The following is a 22492-nucleotide window of genomic DNA, read 5'->3' on the forward strand; positions in this document are numbered from 1 at the left end:
GAATTTGGGGGGGGACTAGAAAAATTCTTCCAGAATAAGGCTAGGACTAGCAAAGTTTTTTAGGAATAAGGCTCAGACTAGCATTTTTTCATGAAATAGGGTATTAAATATAATGCATGCCAAAACCGGCTAGGATGAACAAGTGCTTTAATTGAAAATTTCATTTATTTATTTTTCTAAAATTCTCTCAGAATAAGGCCCGGACTAGCATTCTATAAAGAGAGTATTAAATATAATGCATGCGATATATACGCTGCCAATGTATTGAGATAAGAATACGATAGCCAAATGTTCTGACTAAAGGAAATTTTTACCATTTTTTATTGTTTTTTTTATAAAATTTTCTCAGAAAAAGTCCCAGATTAGCAATTTTTTGAAAGTTGATATAGTTTGGTCAACACGTTTGCTGTACGATAAATAAAGTACATGGATGTGCAAATTTTTTGTCGGTGGGCAATATAACCAATTTCAGACATGTAGCTGGCCCACACACAAAATTCAGTTTTTCTATGATGCACAACGAGTTAAGGAAGGCAAGAAAAGAGAATGCGTCCATCGCTTAGCTTTACAGTAAGAAAGGCACTGGGCAAGACGTAGAATGATTTAACGCGGACAAAGTATTCAGGGGGTCTCCCTGAATCATAGGTTTTTCAAATTCTTCGATAGGTTATCTAAATATATTTTATTTAAAATTATTTTCATGTTCTAAGCAGGGAATACTAAATAATAATATTTCTACACAATTGTGAAATTCCATTCAAAAAAAGCAACAGTAATGGCGAACACGGCAATGCAAGCTTTCGGTAAGTCACACAATTTTGGAACTTTATCATCTCATACGGGCCTTAACTGTTGTGGCGCTCTGTGCGAAGGGGATTGGGCAAAGCCTATTCTGAATACAAATAAAAATAATTAGACTTCGTAATACGAAAAGAATTCGTTTTAACTTTTATTATCTTTTAGCAAACACTTTGAAACTATTTGTTAGCGTTTGGTTTATTGGCTTGCTTTCTCAAATAATGGAGTATTTAAAGACGGCTTCACTATAAAGCAAACCACGACTTATTTATCGGTTGTCAGTCCATATCGATTATATTATTCCAGACTGGATAACTTTGGGATATGTTTTCTAAGAATGTATCAATACATATAAATTCAACGTTTTATATCCATTTGTGGATCCAAACGGAAATATTATTCTGGATTCGGGTATTTTCTTCAAAGCTCTCGCCACTAATGCAAAAATGCGAGATTTGAGAAATATAAACCTGCCGCATTTAGTAGTTATTTAGTAGTTATCCGGTTGGGATTCCGGATTGGAAAATTTGAATTTTCAGCGCAATCTTCATTCATAGCCCTCACCCAAACTGGATAATTATTATTTTTATTTTGAGGGGAGCCGCGGGTGTATTTATTTTTTGGCGGAGTCTTTGTACGAAAGATCCCTGAATTCTCAAAAATGCGAGTTTTAATAAACTGTTTGGGAATCAAATGGTCTACTCTCATCAGGGGAATTGGGGTATGCATTACCAGTCCAATTAGATTCATAATTGATGTCTCTTTACATGGCTGGGAATTTAAGAAAAAACGCTTAACCGTTAATCGGGTAAAATTAACCGAATAATTTTGACCGGTTTTCCGCAGCGTGACGTCCGACTAGTCCGAATAGCTTCGAATTGATGCCTTATTACTAGGGCTGGGAATTTGATAAAAAACATTTTAACCGTTAACCGGGTAAAATTAACCGGTTAACCGCAGCGTAGCATTTGACGTAGTAATTCATAATTTAAGCTTCTTACGTCCCATTGGCTCCAGAGCAATTTCGCGTTATCTTCACCCTGGTGTCACTCAAAATTATTCCCAGTAAACCATTCCCAGCTCTACCGATTAGTAATAAAAAAATTGATTTTTTTTCCATAGACCTGTTCATTGTGATATCATATTGAAAATTATTTCTAAATTCCGTAAGATGTATTGTAAGAACACACCAAAATGCGTTTTATACCCTATTTCCATATTTTGGAACTGGAACTGACTATTGTACATATCGTCTTTGTGCCTCTTTGTCTGGTGTATTGTACTGTTTTATTGAGTTTTACTTGTATATTTCATGTCTGTTATACTGCAGTTATACTTGTTAGGGGTGCATGTCGCACATCCGTGTCTTGAGCCAGTAAGACTTTGAACATCTATCCCGTATCTGTTATACTGTTTAATTATAATTATGCAAATACTGTTACATTTTTGAGGCAAATAAACATAAAGACACACAGTTGCAAGAATTTCATAATATTTTTTTCTAACCCAATTGCGCCACTGAGTGTTTCCTCAAGTGGCGTCCAATCAATCATGTATGACGTCATCGTATCTGAAAGTAAAAGCCTGCAAATGTCTGTTTTTGGCTTGAAATTTTACAGACAACGGAAAAAACGCTTGGCTGGTTATCAGCGTGTCTCGATCGTGCTTCGTTCAGACTTTAGACTCGCAAATACTGTCATATATTTTGCATGCTTGTGATAATAGGGGAATATCGCGGATCTTATGTACAAAGCCCCAGCCGCCAATGCAAAGATTTTGAAATTTGAGAAAAAAAAAACGCCATGTTTTAAATAACAAATTAATATTTATCCAGTTGAGGTTAGGAATGATTCAAAATTTACGAAAAATTGTTATGTATGGTACAGAAACATGCTGTTTTAATTTTAAATAGGGGGCGCAGTTACACCCTTGTCAAAATCTATGCTGATTTTCCTCGACAGCACATCCCGACATTATTCATTTTCACAAAATGTTTTCGCGCAAAGGGTACAAATTCCTGTTTGGAATAATGGGCCTGTTTCAGCAACAATATATGAGCTCGCTTCATTTATTCAATCGCGAATTCAACATTTTTGTAAAATTCACAGAAAGTTTTGTCACGTAAATGACGCTCGTAAATGATACGTAGATGGTCGCTCGTCAAACTAACTGAACATTTTAGTAAGAATTATTCGCGCAAAACGTTTTCGCGCAAACTGTACTTTACAGATGTCTTATACATTATCATCATTAAACTGAGTTCGCAAAAAGGTGCATTTCCACGAAATTATTCCCTGACAAAACAATATTCGCGCAAATGTATATTCGCGAAAAACAACATTTCCGCAAGAATTGTTCTTGCAGAAGATTTTCGCGCTGAGGACACCTACCCTGCTCAGGGCACACACTGCTCTATTCTACGAACAGGAGATTATTTCTCAATTTGGCGGCGGTGTGACTCGTCTTGATTTAGCGTTAGAAATACGGTCGCCACCTCACCTTTGATTCCCTGCGTGGGTTCGCAGGTTGGAATTATTTGCGAGATGCTCGCCAGACTCCTCGACGCCGAAGGGTGGTTCACGTAACCGTTGATCTGTTACGGCTTCCTCCACCGTCAAGTCCATGCAACTGGAAACATAATAAATGTTCAGCTAATCCTATACCCGACATGGACTGGTAACTGGCCTAGAGTCCGTGGTTCGCCATATGATTAAGCCGGTTCCATTACATTTGAACCCACGTACATTTGAACCCATGACAATTGCACCTGTATGCTATTGCACCTATGGAATTTTTTTTGTTTCACGGATAGTTAAGCCCATACTAACCCTAACCCATGGGTTTTAGCACCCGCATATAGATTGAACCCGTGGATATACGCATGGGTTCAAATGTACGTGGATTCAAATGTACGGTCACCGATTAAGCCGTATGATTGGCTTTTCAATCACCCGGGATAAATATATATATTAATTATATCTCACCCTTTTTTATTATTTCAGGTTGGGTACTGGGACTTTTAGCCTGGGGAGCAACCATAGCAATGCTGTTGTCGGAACAATGGCGGACATCGTCTATTCTGGGAGATTCAGCGGCTGCTATTGATATTCAGGTTTAGTATTATCATTGCATAATTTTCATATTTTAATGCCGTATTCCCTCCCCTAATCATTTGCAATTAAAAAGGCTCGGAACAGGTAGTTACGCGGAGACATATTTTGTTAGGAAAGCTCGATCATTGGCTCCATTCGAATATCCTTTGTTAAAGACTCGACGTAACCAAGTAACTGTAACCACATATGAGACATAATCTAGTGATTCGACTCGACTAGAGACTAGAATGGCCCGTGACACTGAGTTCAGGAACTTCCACCCAAAAATACGTTAAAATTACGAGAAATTGATGGAATTTCGAACGTGTTAGTCACTAGGCTAAGTCCACTAAAAATGGTGTACAATCGGGTTGCCTCTGATCACACTGTTTGGTAGGGCTGGGCATTTCGAATCGAATCGAATAGTAAATTATTCGAATCGGTTCAGAGCGAAATTCCGAATCGCCGCCATCTTGTTCTTTCTGACGTATGACTCTTTTCTGTAGTGAGTTATTGATAAAAACGTATTTTTTATTGTGTGTGAACGCTCAACAATCTGTCTGAGTGATGTATTTTACTTTTCTAGTAATTTATGTGTCTGGAGGACCAAATACAAGAAGAAAGTTACATACAATTATATATATCTCCCAAGTAATCGAGATTCGATTCGATTCGATTCTGAAATCATCAGGTATTCGAAAATGCCCAGCCCTACTGTTTGGGTGCGCATATTCGAGTTCTGCGACGGATAATTGTGGGCGAGAGGAGTGCTGGAATCGTTGCCGCCAAAGGGTGATTTGCGTAACCGATAGTCGATTATGACTTCCTCCACCATCAAGTCCATGTAACCAGTGGAGGAATTCAAATTTTCTGTCAGCCGGTTCCTTCACAAAAGTCATATTTTTCAGCCGGTTCTGTTACAAACAGAACATTGCCAGTAATGCTAACCGGTTCGCTGATCTCATAAAATTCCGTGAGACGGTTCTATAGAACCGGTGCGAAACGGCTGAATGCCACCGCTGTATGTAACTAACTATTCCCATGCATAGACATGGACTAGTAACTGGACGAGAGGACGTGGTTCGCGCTATGATTGAGCCGTATTATCGGATATCCGTTCCCTCGGGACAAATATATAAATATCTATGTTCATTAGGGCGACCGCTCCACAAATCTCTCCCCCCAAATCACCCCCTTTATATTACCCCCTCATCTCATTACACCGTATATATTATTGTCATTCTTTTAATATTCAATAACAGGGTCGACACGACGGCTTATGGGCAACATGTACGAAGTATCCAAGCGGAGAAACTCATTGCACGTTCTTTGGAACTGAGATCGGAGAAGTTCTGGGTGGGTAAAATAACAGTATATATATATACAGTGTCCATGAAATTTTTAAAAAATTTTGAAATTGCAAAGGGAATTTATCGATACCATATATTGTTTTGGCCCTCACAGATATAAAAAGTAAAAACACAATTAAACAATTAGTGCAATTACTGATTAAAAAACAACAAACCTGGTTACGAAATACTGAGAAATTGACTTTATAACAAAATTGAAATTGTAAAGGGACTTTATGGACACCCTTTATCAAAAGAATAGAGTCTCGCTTCGCGGTATTATTACGGTATTCAAATTTGAATATTACGTCATATTGAATGACGAAAATTAACGAAAGGTATGACGAAAGGTATATTTAAAATCTCTTTTACTGGGGAATATTTATCCCGATTTAAATATACAGTGTGTGCATAAAGACCCTTCACAATTTCAATTTTGGGGTACTCCCGAAGTATGTGGACCAAGATGGCGGACACCGGAACGTAGTATGTGTACTGTATCAGGTTAGGGTTAGGCCATAATTTCAAGTACAAATACTACGGGAGTCACTTGGCTAGTCCGAGAACTCGTAATCGAACTAAAATAAGGAAAATTATGTCCTAACCCTAACCTGGTACACATACTACGTACCAGTGTCCACCATATTGGTTCACATACTTCGGGAGTACCCAATTTTGTTATAAAGTCAGTTCTCAATTCTCAATATATCTCAACGAGGTTTGTTTTAATTCAATCCGTGTTTATTTGAGTTCTGGCTTCATTTGATACACCTGTAGGAGAAATAAACTTTATATGGCATCGATAAATTCCCTTTGCAATTTCTCCGACCGCGTAACATGCAATTTATACAATTCGAACGAAGATTTGAATCATATGTATCAGATATAGATGAACTACGCCCCGCGGGCCAAATCCAGACCGTGGGGTAGTACAATCTGGCCCGCCTGATGCTGCCACAACCAAACTAAAACCAAATTTTGATGTTAAGCTTTTGAACAGCTGAAGGAATTTATTGAGATTGCGATGAAATTTAGTTTTGTCATGAGGTTTTTCACTTTGTCTTTCGTATCACTATAAGTATTTTTCGTAAAATGTAACTTTTTACGCTACACATGGCCCGCCAGTCTAAGCGGGCAAAATTTCTGGCCCCTGGTTCAAAAATCGTGTCCACCCCTGATATGTATCCATCCTTAGCCCCACCCTATAGCCTGTATGACATCAAATTTTGTTATCAGAATATGCAAACTGGAAATGAAATTATAGTTTCCCCTGGGTTCCGTTCAATCATTGTGGTTTTATGATGAATGAAAACGAAGGCAAAACAAGTCACGGTCTGCTGGCTAAGCACACGTCACAATGAAACAGAAAATATTCTTACGCTTTGATAGGTATTGAAACATGTAATTCAGTGGTTCCCAAACTTTGGTTCCCAAACTCAAGAAAAAGAAAAAAACGTACACGAAAAGGAAAATAAAATTCTGACTTTAAATAAAATTTGATTTTAAAATCATCAGGTATTCAAAAATGCCCAGCCCTATTCGCAACTCATACAACATGGCTTATATTTTCGATTAATCTTCAAATTCTTCGCTCGATTTCACATCGTCTGATATATTATTTACGAAACAATGGTTTGTTTCTGCATGATTGACCGCCGCGGAAAAATATTTCTGAGAAGTGTATTTGGGTAAATGATGATTCAGCGCGTTTTGTGGTTCACTTGATATATGTAGTAGAAAACAAAATTTAGATGAGCGTTCCGCATATGGGCTGGGCATTTAGAATCGAATAGTAAATTATTCGGGGCTCCCGAAGTATGCGAACCAAGATGGCGGACATCGGAACGAAACATGGGTAACAGGTTAGGGTTAGGCGATAATTTATTTCCAATTTTCCCTATTTTAGTCTTATTATCAGTTCGAAGACTAGCCAAGAGCCTCCCGGAGTATTTATACCTAAAATTATGGCCTAACCCTAACATGGTGCACATATTACATTCCGATGTCGGCCATCTTGGTTCGCATACTTCGGGAGCCCCAATTATTCGAATCGGTTCAGACAAAAATTTCGAATCGCCGCCATCTTGTTTCCTTTTTTCCTGTCAGCTAAAGGTCTAGGTGATTTCCACCCTATTTTTTTCATTGATGCTGTAATTTAACAATTCAATGCAATTTACCTTGTTTCCGAAAATTAAACGAGAATATCGGTTGGAAACCGAAAACTTATCGATCGATAGTTAGGGGATCCCCCAAAACAGAAACTGCAGTTTCGATTCATCCGCTCTTGTAACTTGCGCACTGCGCATCGCACACACACACTCGGCGGGTCTCAAAATTTTCTTGCTTTACAAAAATCTAGATCACTATATGAATAATTGAGTGATAACTCGCTAATTATAAGACATAATTCGCCCAAAATCAATAGGCTTCTGGTCCGAGATAATAATGCACATGCAATAATGCACATGCAAAATATGGAGCAGATTCAATCTCGCTTTCGTGAGATATCGCGTGCATCTAACAGACAAACAGACAAACATACAGACATACAAATACCTATCAACATACTTACCGATTAAAATCGATAAGTAATTACCGATTAAAATCGATAAGTAATAAATTATGATGTTAGAAATAGTGTTTCATATAGGTGGTTGTTTTTTCAGAGCCTTCCTCTCTGCTAAACACCCCTCTAATATAAAACTTACATTGAAAGGCACTTTAAACAAGAGAGCGATGCTCAAGTATATACCGATAAGCGCCAAAACAAAAGTAGTACGGTGTTCAATCAGTCACAGTAGACTACCGGTACCGCAGTCTTAAGACTTCGCCTGACCACTAACGAGAACGCGGAACCGTTACAAGGTGCACAATCTTACTGACGTCACCGCTCATAAAAAACGAATCGCTTAGAGCCCACAGAAATGAAAGTAAAAAAATAAAAGAAATGGCCTTCTACCAAAAAATACAATTCTTAACCACTGAGAATTTTAAAGCAATTGGTCCAGTATTTCATGAGAAGAGCGATTTTTTTTATACGGTAACAACAAGAACTAGAATACAAAATGACAAATCCATCCGTAGGCCCACTCCGTATCCAAAACATAATTTTTTCAGCTGGTATTATCGGGTCTCTTCTAATATTTGGAATCATCGCTCCAAACAAGGCCATAATAAAAAGGTCATATTAAAAATTGGTTCAAAATTTTCTGGCGCAAAATATTTAAATTGCTAAAAAGCGCCATATACTTCCATACTACACACACACAAACACTCACAAACAAACACAAGACACTCACACACCCAAATACACGAACGCGCACACTCATACACACACGCACACATGAATGACATGTTTTTTTTCTATTTCAGGTGTTATTATCGGATGTCGGGCTCTCCTTATCATAGCAATTATATTCGGAATCATAGCTGCATTGATCATCGTGTTCTCTTTCAAATGTTCGAAGCACGGACCACAAGAACAGGAGAAGAAAGCTCAGATCGGGAAATACGGCGGAAGCGTGTACCTGGCTTGCGGTGAGTGAGACTACTCGGCGCTTTTGTGCACATTCCACTGCTTTCTAGGCACTATAAAAGTATCCACTGTGGCGATCTGCAATGGATGTTTCTCCGACCTTTGACCCCGGGAAATTTTTCCCATTATTTACCATTGGAAAATTGTAGGTGCATTTTAAGAGTGTTTCATATCATTATTGGACACGAAATGGACATAACGATCGTTTCAATATTATGTTGTTGTTGTTGTTGTTGTTGTTCTTGTTCTTTGACACGTTTTTAAAAAGTCGCTTTTATCTTCGAATACTGGACCAATTGCTTTGAAATTTTCAGTGGTTGAAGATTAATTTTTTCGCTAGAAGGCTATTACTTTTATTTATTTCAAAATTTTGCGTGAATTCTATGAAATTTGATATTTCGTCTAAAATTTTGCTGTATTATTTTTTATCCATGGGAACACGGATTTTAATCAGTGTCATGACTGGCTGTTCGTTTTGATTCTGAAAAATTCTTGCTACTGGAAATTCAGAACTTTTTTGAGGGTACCGGTAGCGTCAAAGGTACCGGTAAGGACTGATTCGCTCTGGTCTGACGTGTCCATATATTTGTGCGTAGCTCTCTTGTTTTGATTCAGAATATTCAACAACCTGTCATAAAAAGTACTTTGGAAAGTTCAGCCAGGGTTATCGCATCTATTCAAAACTTTATTTTTGATTACTGCAATAAAAATAAATCTTTTAAGAAAAAAAAATGATCATTGAATTATTTGATTCATACTTCATACCAAAAATCTGTCTGCGTGACACAAGTGCCTGAGCGGCTGCTGAAACGTCTATTGTTCAGCCACTCTTAGCAGCTTGCTGATTAGCCAATGTTACTTCAATCTATTAATTTTGTTCGAAACTACTTATCTATTTTCAAGTAAATATATAAAAAGGAATCCTATCTAATATTCTATAATATTTAGGAGTCTGCGTAACCGTGGCAGCAGCGTGGTACATCACTGATGTCTACATGACAATAACGTTGCCAGATCCTAAAGGCCGACCAATGAAATGGATAACGGGAGAAAGCGTTCAGGTGAGATATTAATAGATTGGTGAATCCAGTGATTCCCAAACGGCGAGGCGCTCCCACAAGGGGGCGTAGACAATGTTTTTGAGGACAATGGACCTTTCCCCGAGCATCGACTTCCTTGTTTACTTCGTGACATTGGCCAATCAGCAAGATGCAAAAAGTGACGTAACAATGCTCCCTTTTCGCATCCGCTCAGACACTTTTCTCACTCAGACAGATTTCCAGGCGTGGTCGTAAACATTACCTCGTTTTCGCGTTTTTGAACTCTATTCGTTAGTGTTAAGTTGTGTTTTGGAAATTTAAATATAAATCAGATAATTCAATGACCACTCTGTCTTCTTAGGAAGTTTAATTTAATTGCAGAAATTAAAAATTCGTGTAGAAATAGCTGTGATAGACTGGGTTATAATTCTTTACCGGTACTTTTAAAAAACAGATTGTTGTATGCGATGAATCATAATGATGGTTTGAAACCTATACCGATTTTACAGGCGCCAACTCGCGAAACCACTCTTAAAATAAGCCCCGAAAATTTTGCAATGGTAAAGTACAGGAAGAACTTTTCGGGGGTCAAAGGTCGGGGAAAGGTCCATGTTTTTGAGGGGCGTAATTGAAAATGAAAATATTTGTTAGATTTGATATTACCCGCCGTATTTTGGGTATTTACGTTCCATCCACGTATTTTCAATGTGTTTTTTGAATGAAACACACTTTCGCCTTACTATCTGTTATTTGTAGGTTATTGTTAGCTAGTTATTTTTGAGGTGGGGCGCAAGGCTTGATGAATTGATGAAGGCTTGATGATGAACAAACCTGAACATGGTATATGTACCAGGTTAGGGTTGTTCAGGTTGTGCGTCATCTTGGTATGAATAGTTTCGAGGCGCCTTTTCTTGTGGCGTATCTACGTAAAATGGCGTCTATAGCAAAGGTAAAAAATATTTAAGTTTAGAGATACCATCAAGTCCACGCGTCCGAAAGCAAATAACTAGCTAACTTATCCCATACCCGACATGGACTAGTGACCGGGCGTGGCTAGCCATATGGTTAAGCCGTCTTATCAGCTTTCTTCCCCGGGATGAATATGTGAATCCTATTCTATATTTGAGCATTTTTCTCTTGCTTTTCAGATGGCATTGGCTGCCGGCATCCTCTGGTTGATTGGATCTGTGTTCGTGTTACTGGGATCCCGAACGTCTCGTCGCGACATCATGATGTACGAACACAAAACTCCCCTGCATCAAGAATATATTTAAACACTCTAAAAAGCATATGACGTCACTGATGACGTACCAGACTAACTTTTTTTGAATATGTATCTCATCCAAATGATTTGACGTAACTCTGTGGTTTCCAAACCTTTTGCTACAAGCCTCCATTTTCTTTTGTTCCGTGAAATACGTTAATTTTACAATACAGTTAAATTTTATTCCCTTTAAATTTCTCTCTTGAGTGTACTCTCTCTCCGGTTGGAATACTCTGAAACTAAACGAATATGTTTAATGTAATATATTTTATTTGCTTGAATATATTGCTAAATGGTGAATTTGATATTATTTTTTCATTTTTGGAGGTATACCCGTATAGTGTGTGTAGCAGGTTAAGCCATAATTTTATTCCGATTTCCCTTATTTTAGTTCTATTACAAGTTCAGGGACTGTGTTGTGTTAGTCAAGTGAATACTCCCAGCCAATAGATTCAGATTGAGATATTTATTTTCGTCATGCAAGAATCAATTCAAATCAAAAGAAAAACATAGCAAACTAAAAAACGAAAAACATCGATTCCTAGTAATTCACGTGGGATCGCGAAAGACTCAGTGAGTCATCCAGTCAGCAATACCGAATGCTGTAATATATAGCAGCAAATATAGCAATGAAGCAATCTGATAAAAATAACTATAAATTACACAATCGTGGGAAAACCACACAACAATAAATTTGAAATAGATTAGACAACAGGAACAACCATTACGATTCAACCAGAATAGATAGCTTATTGGACACGTAGTGGACATAACGATCGTTTCAATATTATGTTGTTGTTGTTCTTGTTCTTTGACATGTTTTTAAAAAGTCGCTTTTCTCTTCGAATACTGGACCAATTGCTTTGAAATTTTTAGTGGTTAAAGATAAAAATTTTCTCCAGAAGGCTATTACTTTTTTTTTGCTATGACGTCATTAAAATTATGTGACTCTACGTGTCCATATATTTGAGCATAGCTCTCTTGTAATAGATAGCATAGTTTTCAGGCCCTTTACACTGCTTGAGGCGAACAAAATTAGTTACCTCCATATTGGTACACATACCTTTTCAATACGTGATGACTACAGAATTTTTCAAATCTAATCTTAAATAGGATTACTCGGAAGATATGTGACTTCTTTATTGTACGATACACATAAATTCCTGAAACTATGGAATCCACGGCTCAAGACAGTTCGCTGAGTGTTCACGCACAATAAGAAATATGTTTCATTGATAAAAAAAAGGGGTATTCTTTTCGAACTTAAAAAATTCTCGATTTGAAATTTTTGTGTGAACCGATTCGAATAATGCACTCTTCGATTCGAAATGGCCGGCACTAATTATCGGTCACAAATGAGCCCATGCATGGTTATGCTAACTTCTTGTAGCTGTTAAAAAAAGGGCCACAGAGCAGTTGTAGGGGGAGGGGGGGGCACAATGTTAGGCACAAAACTTATTTTACTTTTCATTTCACAAGAAAACTCCCCAGTTCTTCTTAGTTTCATTGCTTGATAAGGTTATTTCACAAGGTTGTTGAGCATGAATTGCTTGGACATAAATGGGATTTAGAATCTACCGATCAGAATACCACTATAATGCCAGAATATGTGCCCTAATATGCCCTAATATGTCAGAATTGTGTGAAAAAATATGGCTTCAATGAAAAAAAAAATTGAGAAATGTACCTCGACCCTTGGCAGAAGAGTAAAACAAGATGGCGGCGGTTCGAAAATTTGCTCTAAACCGATTCGAATAATTTACTATTCGATTCGATTCGAATATTCGGCCCAGCCCTAGTTACAAGTCCATGTCGGATGTGGGATTAGTTATTTGTTTTCGGATGCATGGACTTGATGGTGGAGGAAGCCGTAACCAACCAGCGGTTACGTAAACCAGCACCCGACATCGTCTCTCGAACAAAATTATTCCCTACGGGATTTGAACCCTCGCAGGGTAATCAGAAGAGCAATGACAAGCGCAATCCTCTCGCTTTGCACGATGCGCCACGCCACAGAGCAATTATTAGTGGGCAGTATAGTAAAAAACTGAGTTGAAGTTAACTCGTTTCTCAGCTACACAGTTAATGGCATACCAATACTTATGCGCGACCTTCGTGCAAGGACGTAACCCGTCCAATTTGATTTGTATAATGACGTAATATGACGCTTACTCGCGTGGGTTTTGCTTCTAACAAGGTGAAATAAGTCACTGATATCTAACAGTATCTCTGAAGACTCACTTCGCTGCCAAAGTTATCCAAGGTATATAAGAGCGCATTTTCATTTATCTCGGTTGGTTCATTTGTTCCCGGCCACGCCTATGCCTCCGTGTCCACATATTTGAGCATTGCTCTCTTCTTGACAGTAAAAATTCTCATTGTCGGAACAAACTTAGTTTTCTATATGAGATGGCAATATGGAATTTTGACGCAAAGATATAGATAAATTTTTAGCCGACTAAAACTTTCGCCTTCAGGTAATCAGTCAGTAATCAGTAATTTATTTCTTCACAAAGCTATGCTATACTATACATCACAAATTCAAAAAAAATTAAAAAAAAATCGCATTTCAGGGTGAAAGGAAAAGCCGAAAACCTATGGGTCGCCTAAAAATTCTTTTGGGTCGCATGCTTTTTTATGATAAAATCCCAAATATTACTGATTTTATTTTCAAGTATTTTTCTTTATTAATTTTTATTTGATATTGATGCGTTGCTCAATATATATAAATGGGAAAGCATCACGGTCAAAAACCTGGCGGCATCTATTTTGCAAAGTAAAGCCATGCCACGAAAACTCGCTAACAGCTGACAAGCCCAGCTTTCTCACTTTGAGGTAATTTCTAGTAAAATTGAAAATTATATAAAAATGATCGTTTTACATTAGTACTTTAATGTTGCGGCCATAAAAACACTACATGTCGTTTAGTATTTGAGCATATCCACAAGTCGCGAGATTTTACAAAATTTATTTTTGAAAAAAATTTGGGTGGCTCGAAAAATGGTTGGGGACCACTGGTCAGTATTATGACCCTGACGCTGTCATAGCACAAATGAAGACTTCAATATGCAGAAAAGAGCCATACTCAAATATGTGGACGCAAAAGCCAAACGAAGTAACATCCAATCTTTAACAGTTACTGTAGTCTGGCCATGACATCCCCGAGATGTGATCACGGAACCACAGCACGCAACTTTTAATTTAAATAAAGTTATCACACAAAACTTTGAAGTTTAAAACGATTCCCATAAGGCCCACATAAATTTTTAAAATAAATGAAAGTAATAGCCTCCTAGCGAAAAATATAATCTTTAACTCCTAAAAATTACAAGGAAATTGGTCCAGCAGTCATTGACGAAATGCGATTTTTTCAGAGCAACAAGAAAAGAGATCAATGCTCAAATATATGAACACAAAAGTACAAAACGCCACAGTACGAGTGTGCAATCTGTCACAGTAACCTATCGGAACCAGTCGTTACGATGTCATATAAACGTTGGAGACAGTCATCACGTTGTCACAAAAAGTGTTCCCTTCATTAATAATAACAAAACGATTCATAATAACACTCCGTGTACGATAAGTGAAGTGATAATTGCTTTAATGATAAGCAGGCTTTTTTGTAAACAAACTAACCTATGAGGAATTATGATGTTACCGCGTTGTCAGTTGTGTTGAGATATTCAGAGTACATGTTTAGATTGCTGAGGGCACGGTTTGAACGTAGATTGAAGTATTAGAAATTTGCTTAAACCACGGTTAAGTGGATTTGTATCGCCGGAGTTACGGCTTTGAGGCAGACGGGATATTTGAAAAGTGCTATAGCAAGATGAAGTGGGTTTAGGGTCAGGTGTGTTTATTGGAAACATGTCAGAAGTAGGATTACGAGTTTCTGAACCGTTTGGGGTACGGTTTGAGAGCAGACAGGGTTATTAGAATTGTTGGGAAATCTGCTTAAGCACGGGCTTGCGCAGCGCACTCATTCAGAAATATAGAAGATTTATTTTTGAGTGGCGTTGCGAGAGACCGAGAAAGGATTATAGCCTATATTTGCATTTTATTATTTTCCATTGTCATAAGACTTGAAGTAGTTCATGTACATATAATCAGAAAAACAGGGATATTTTGTAGAAATTGACCCTAATGCAAAAATGTTACATTTGAAAAAAAAAGCGCCGCCGCCACGTTTTAAAAAAAGCAAATTAATGATTATCCAATTCGGGTTCGGGAGGATTAGAAAATTTGAATTTTGAGAGCAATCTGAATTCCTAACCCTAACTAGAGGACTACAATTTTTTCTATTTTGAGCGGTGGCGGAGGTGTTTTTTGCGGCGGCTTTCTACATAATTCCAAATACAGCTATGATGTAGCGTAGCAGATTCCACATATCTTAGGTTCGTGGAAAAAACTCTTGAATAATTTTGGGATGGCTATACTATTGGTCTATACATAAAGAGTACTGGCTTATAAAGCGGCGAAAAAAACGAAAAAAATAATTTAAAGTGCGACCTGTGGTCCATAAAATATTGCGAGTCCGACACTATAATTCCTAGAGTACTGGCTTATAAGGCGGCGAAAAAAATGAAAAAAATAATTTGAAGTGCGAACTGTGGTTCATAAAATATTGCGAGTCCGACGCTATAATTCCTAGAGTACTGGCTTATAAGGCGGCGAAAAAAATAGAAAAAAAAATAATTTAAAGTGCGACCTGTGGTCCATAAAATATTGCGAGTCCGACACTATAATTCCTACGCTCTCAAAATTGGTATGTATTCTTTCGTGTAGGATTTGATTTTGGGTTTCAAACTTTCAAGCTTGTTTTATAACAATATCTTTTTTTTTAGAACCCAAATTTTGTCAACTGAAGCTAAAAATGTCTTACATTGTACGCGAGGATGCGCCCTACCAAGCAGACGACCTGGGGAATCCCCAGCAACAACCCCCATCTTCCCAACAACCTATGTTGCCTTCTCTACCACAGCTGGTTGAAGCCCCTTTTGTACCGATGGTTCACGTCAAAGCGTTCAAGATACTCGGGGTAAGACTTATTTTTTGTACACAAAATGATTATTTTGTTATTAGGCTTCTTTTATAAAAAATCGCTTTTCGCTTCAACTACCGGACCAATCGCTTTCATTGTTTTTCAACGCTCCAGTAGTATTCGTAACAACGCTCCAGTAGTATTCGTAACAAGATGGCGCACAACCTGCTAACCCTAACCTGGTACACTTGCCATCTTCAGGTTGTGCGCCATCTTGGTGCACATACTACGATAGCACCGTTTTTTCAGTGGCTAAAGCAGTGGTTCCCAATCTTTTATATTCAGTCTGAGGCTTTTAGCACTCATGGTTCCCCTGTTTATCATTCCAGTGGAACTTATTGTGTTATTTTGATTGATAGTTCCAAATCCTATTATGTTCTAACAATTCTTTTGTAACGAAGGGAAACACACTGGGAAATAACTTTATTCAAGCAAACTAGCAAGAACGGAGAGTCTTGTAGTGAAAGTAAAATTGTTTTTTTTTGCTTGGCATGATGGCCCTCATCCAACTGCTCTGTGGCCCTCTTGGTGGGCCACCGACCAGCGGCCCTCAGTTGAGAACCACTGGGTTAAAGATTATGTTTTTTGCTAGAAGGGTATTATTTCATTTGTTACTAATTTTTTTCATAAATCCTATAAGATCGGATATTTCGTCCAAAATTTCGCTGTTTTATTTTTTATTCATGGGGCACGGTTTTTAACCAGCCATCTTTCCGTTTGATTTTGCAAATTTTGGCACTCAAATGTCGGAGTTGATTTGATACCGGTAACGTCGCTCCACGTAGATGCATATGAAAATTTTCATTACTGACTCTTCTTGAATCTGACTATTGACATGATGAGAAGCCGTCGGTAACTTACTGATCGTCCTATCGGCTTTCATATTTTGTGAGATGAACTAGGAAATCTATTTCGCGGCTTATCAAACACAACAGAAAATCAAGTTATTTAACAGACTGACTGATCCTATACTACCACAAAAGTACGCGTTTCAGCAAATACATCAACAGACAGATTAATCCAATATTACCACCAAGAGAATGCGTTTCAGCTAAACCCAATTTTTGTTTTCCAGTTCCTACAAGCAGTTGGTTCATTCCTGATATTACTCTGTGGAATAATTATTCTGGCAGCAAGTTCAAGTTCCAATACCTCTTTTGGAGGGAAAAGCGTCGGCGGAGCAGCGATGGTAACTGGAGTAGTGGTAAGTAAACCAAAGCTGTGAGGTCGGGGAAAGATTTAAACCCGACTAGAAATTGCAGTCATTCGTAAAACGACTCTCCCTTCCCGGAATTAATAGGAAAATTCAGCGATGGATGCGTTAAAATCCATGTAATTTTTCAAATAAAAAAATACGGAGAGAACTCTGTGAAAAATGATTCGTGAGAAGTTGCGATATTTTTGAATTTTGCAATATTTAGAATACAATACGCTCATGTCTGCGCGTTTTACCACTCTCTAAATCCCATGACTTGTACAGTAACACATTTTTTTTTCAGTGCGGCGTCTCTTCAGCCTTCGGGATTTTAAATGCTTTCCGGACTACGGAATGTAGAGTAAGTCATATCTAAATGTTTAACTGATGGTGCTTAATAAAAAAAAACGTAATCTATAAGATTTTTTATAAGTTATATTTTGGGGGAATTTAGACAATGATCTCCTTACAAATAAACTTGTTATTTTGTGGCAATAGATTGTTATTTGTATACATCACTTAAATAATAGAGGATCGCTGGTCGGTTACAGCTTTCTCCACACCATCAAGTCTATGCTTCCGGAAACAAATAGCTGACTAATTAATCCCATACCAGACATGAGCTGGTAACCGGACGAAAGGCCGTGGTTTGCCTTATGAATATGCCGCTTATCGGCTCGACCATCAAAATGCCAAAAGCTACCGAACCTTCAGTTTCACAGATTTCTCCAAATTTGGTAAAGTAAATACATAAAAATAACATAATAAACCCCGACTCTAACTAATTTCAATATTGTTTTGCAATCACCAGGCCATCACAGGAATTGTGCTATCAGTTTTCTCAGCAATTGGATCTTCTGGTATATCAGCATTCGCCGCTTCGGTCTCTGCCGTCTGTGCAATGATGAGCTACGCAGCCAATGAGATCGACGATTATGGCTTTCGGTATAACCGCAATTCCCGTGCAAGTTGTCCGGTAATTTTTTTTTTTAATATATTTGAGAGTAGTTAAGAGTGGGTCAATAATGTTGTGTGTATACATCCAGTCCGAAGTGCATATACATACAATCCGAGGTGCATATGCAGCCAATCTGATATGCACATACAGCCAATCCGAAATGCACATACAGCCAATCCCATATGAAAATACAACCAAGCTGATATGCATACATAGCCAATCTGATGAGGGAAAGAAGCCAATCTGATATGCATATTTAACTAATCCGGGGTGCGTATGCAGCCAACCCGGGGTGCATATGCAGTCAACCCGGAGTGCATAAACATTAAATCCAATGTTCTGCATCGTATGCAGGCAATATGTACATGGACAGACGACGGAGTCGGTAATTTTGTACACTTGTGGATGGATATGGATGCGGTTTTAAAGCGACCGAAAATGCATATGCATACACTCCGATGTACATGAGCATCCACTCCAATGCACATATGCAGCCGATTGGGTCCAGTGTCATGACTGATTCAGCCTTCAATTGAATGTTATTCTCGATTATCCGTTACATTCAATGATGTTTGAGAGTTGGTTGACTTCAAATGTATATATTGCATTCTAATATCAAGTATCGCCCGTTAAGTCGCCTGGTCTCGACATGGGTCTTGTCTGTGTTGAAAGGGGTGTCAACTGTTCGATAACATAGACGTAGCCATGAAGGTAGGAGGCTATAAATTTGGCTGGCTGCGCTTTTGTACGTTATTTATGTTTTACTTATTCATCTTGCGCTTGGTGATGTTCTTTATTCAGGCCCCAGTTTCCGAAGTCTTGGTTCTGCTCATCATTGTATCGGCGCCAGTTTTTATTATATCAATCGTGCATTCTGCCTTCAGTTGTAGAGCTATGTGTTGCCTGAGACCTCAGCAGGTATGTATGTAAAGTTAAGTCTCTTAAATCCATTTGGGGCGGCTCAATGAGATGTCCCAGCGCAGTGGTTTCCAAACTTTTTGCTCGCGCGGCGCCAAATTACTGTATCGGAGGAAAAACACACGACGCATTTACACAAAAATATTGCTGCCTTCGAATAAAAAAACTCAATTTTGTGATCGTAAGAGAACACAACGTGACGAAAAGTTGAAGACATGGAATGGGTAATGAATTTGATTCATATATAGATCATTTCAAATAAGAAACAATAAAACATTTAGAATAAATACAATATGTGAAAATATTCAAGCATATTTTAGTTATATTACACAATTTTGTTAATTCAGGCGCACTTAGCCAATCTAGTGCACCGCAGCGCTTTCTTTGGGAACCCTGCCCCAAATTGAGGGGGAGGTGTATATTTTGTTGTTGGTGATGATAAAACTTGTGTTATGAATTTGACTCGCCATCTGCACTAATAAATACGCTTCTTTCTGGATATTCAAATACAATTATATTCAGGTTAACAATTACAGTGGGGTGACACACCTCAAAATTATGGGAAGGTGCGGGTGCACCTTTTATAAAAGGGGATTTTTTCGCTTTTCTGCAACTAATAGTCCGGTTGTTGGCAAGTTCGATACAATAGAGCAGGGCTACTCAACTGGCGGACCGCGGTCCGAATCCGGACCTTTCGGGTATTCGATTCGGACCGCGACTAATTCTTTATTTAGGATCATTATCCCCACTTTTAAAGTTTCCTTTTATAAAATCACTTTTATAGATTTAAATATATATATATATGAAAAGAACTCTAACGCCATATTAAACAATCTTATATAGCTAATAATCATTAGTCTGTCGAGGAAGTGCGTGTTTAAATATAATTTCTGGAAGTCCTGACCCAAATATTTTTGAAGTTTTGTATGCGGATCTTCGGTAAAAATAGTTGAGTAGCCCTGCAATAGATAACCCGTTCTAATAATTTGGAATCTATCACTGGCTAACAGTTATTTACTTACTTTGCAGGTCGTCATGGTTAACAATAATCTTCATCAAGCGACAAAATTATAAGAAGCAAATTGTTGAGCTGTTTAGCTGTCTGTGATATTCAGCCCACCGTGCCTTCTCTTGCCTGTTCCGTGTAAATAAACGTCTTTTTGCAACTATTTGTTTGTGAAGCAGCTGTCAAGCTATTTATGCGTAGTTGAGTGTCCGTTGTGTCGCGTTATGCTGGATATCATTAATGGAACATGTTTTTTTTTATTGTGTTTGAACGCACAACGAACGGCCTGATCCTAACCTGGTACACATACTACGTTCCGGTGTCCGCCATCTTGGTTCACATACTTCGGGAGTATCCAACAAACTGTCTGAGTAATAGATTCTATGTTTTCAGTAATTTTTGTGTTTATTTGTCTGCTATGTTGCTGCCTTCTCTTGCCTGTTCTATGTAAATAAACGTATTTTTGCAACTGTTCGTGGTTGCCTGTGAGAACCTGAATCTGAATAACAGCAGATGCTCCAGGATATGGTTTTAGCGGATAGTAACTAGATTTCAGGTTCTAATTGTTACAATACCGTGCCGGGAAACAGAGGGTCTCCTTCCATTTCTGTTAACTCAGCCAGAGAATAGTCAACTATAGACTCTAATCAAATATAGGTAGACAATGTGCTGCCGAAAAGAATAGTCCTTGAACGCATGAACTTCTTGAATATCAGTTTTTAAAAAATTACAATTCTCAATAGTGGTTGTAACGCTGAACTAATCTCTAAGCATGCCTCAAATGTTGAATGTTTAATGTGAATAGGCGTATTTTAGCAGTAGGTCATATGCTGGGTCTTACTGTATAGTCAAATGGCATAAAATTAATTTCTCGCCATTTTGAATCGATCTCTTGCTAAGTTGACTGTAGTAATAAGATTTTGTTTAAGGATGAGGCAGGATGGATCAGTGGCGTGTCTTGAATGATCCGTAACCCGACTTGACTCGCAGTTTAGGGACTTATGATCATTGATCATAACTCTTTATTAGACACCATAGGTTAACTATGTTGGGATGACACGTTATGGTTGTTATCATCCATGCCCGCCATCTCGGTTTGAAATAGGGACTCTGACTGAAATAGGCTATGCCGAACGCCAAAAATAATCATTCAAACGTAAAAGCTCCTTTTTTGATCGGCGGCTGCCACTCAACGTTAAATGAAAAGCATGAGGGAAGGGGTTCCTAACCTTTTCTGCCTCGTGCGTGGCCCCTTTCCGAGGGCCTTTAGCACTTATGGGCCCCTGTTTATCATTCCAGTGGTATTTATAGTGTATTTCGATTGGTAGATTCCAAATCCCATCATGTTCGAACAATTCATGCTCAACAAAGTGAAAAAACCTTGTGAAATATCGTTATCAAGCAATGAAACTAGGATGAACACGGAGTTCTCTTGTAAAAGTAAAAGAAAAATCAGTTTTGCGCCAAGTGTTGTATCCCACCTCCAACTGCTCTGTGGTCCCCGGTTAGGATCTGTGGTCCGATTTCCCTTATTTTAGTTCTATTACAAGTTCAGGGACTGTGTTGTGTTAGTCAAGTGAATACTCCCTGCCAATAGATTCAGATTCAGATATTTATTTTCGTCATACAAGAATCAATTGAAATCAAAAGAAAAACATAGCAAACTAAATAACGAAAAACATCGATTCATAGCAATTCACGTGGGATCGCGAAAGACTCAGTGAGTCATCCAGTCAGCAATACCAAATGCTGTAATATATAGCAGCAAATATAGCAATTAAGCAATCTGATAAAAGTAACTATAACTTACACAATCATGGGAAAACCACACAACAATAAATTTGAAATAGATTAGACAACAGGAACAACCATTACGATTCATCCAGAATAGATAGCTTTTGAGGCGAACAAAATTAGTTACCTCCATATTGGTACACATACCTTTTCCAATACGTGATGACTACAGAATTTTTCAAATCTAATCTTGAATAGGATTACTCGGAAGATATGTGACTTCTTTATTGTACTGTAATAGGTACGATGCACATAAATTCCTGAAACTATGGAATCCACCACTCAAGACAGTTCGCTGAGTGTTCACGCACAATAAGAAATATGTTTCATCGATAAAAAAAAGGGGAATTCTTTTCGAACTTAAAAAATTCTCGATTTGAAATTTTTGTGTGAACCGATTCGAATAATGCACTCTTCGATTCGAAATGCCCGGCACTAATTATCGGTCACAAATGAGCCCATGCATGGTTATGCTAAATTCTTGTAGCTGTTAAAAAATCTC

General features: G+C 38.0%; 2 protein-coding genes across 2 annotated transcripts; both read left to right on the forward strand.

The window, feature by feature from the left end:
* The first annotated feature begins 693 nt into the window (after nt 1–693).
* LOC120347810 (claudin-19-like) lies at nt 694–11378 on the forward strand. The gene is made up of 6 exons (XM_039417914.2): nt 694–803; nt 3801–3910; nt 5153–5246; nt 8612–8776; nt 9723–9835; nt 10963–11378. The coding sequence occupies exons 1-6, from the start codon at nt 776–778 to the stop codon at nt 11086–11088; spliced, it is 636 nt and encodes a 211-aa protein (XP_039273848.1). The 5' UTR covers nt 694–775; the 3' UTR covers nt 11089–11378.
* Nucleotides 11379–15923: 4545 nt separating this feature from the next.
* On the forward strand, nt 15924–20670 carry LOC120347808 (uncharacterized). The gene is made up of 6 exons (XM_039417912.2): nt 15924–16116; nt 17195–17323; nt 17619–17675; nt 18126–18290; nt 19074–19190; nt 20220–20670. Exons 1-6 carry the CDS (start codon nt 15952–15954, stop codon nt 20262–20264), a joined length of 678 nt encoding a protein of 225 aa, XP_039273846.2. The 5' UTR covers nt 15924–15951; the 3' UTR covers nt 20265–20670.
* Nucleotides 20671–22492: the final 1822 nt, after the last annotated feature.

Source organism: Styela clava, chromosome 11 (genome assembly GCF_964204865.1).
Source record: "Styela clava chromosome 11, kaStyClav1.hap1.2, whole genome shotgun sequence".
Taxonomy (NCBI): domain Eukaryota; kingdom Metazoa; phylum Chordata; class Ascidiacea; order Stolidobranchia; family Styelidae; genus Styela; species Styela clava.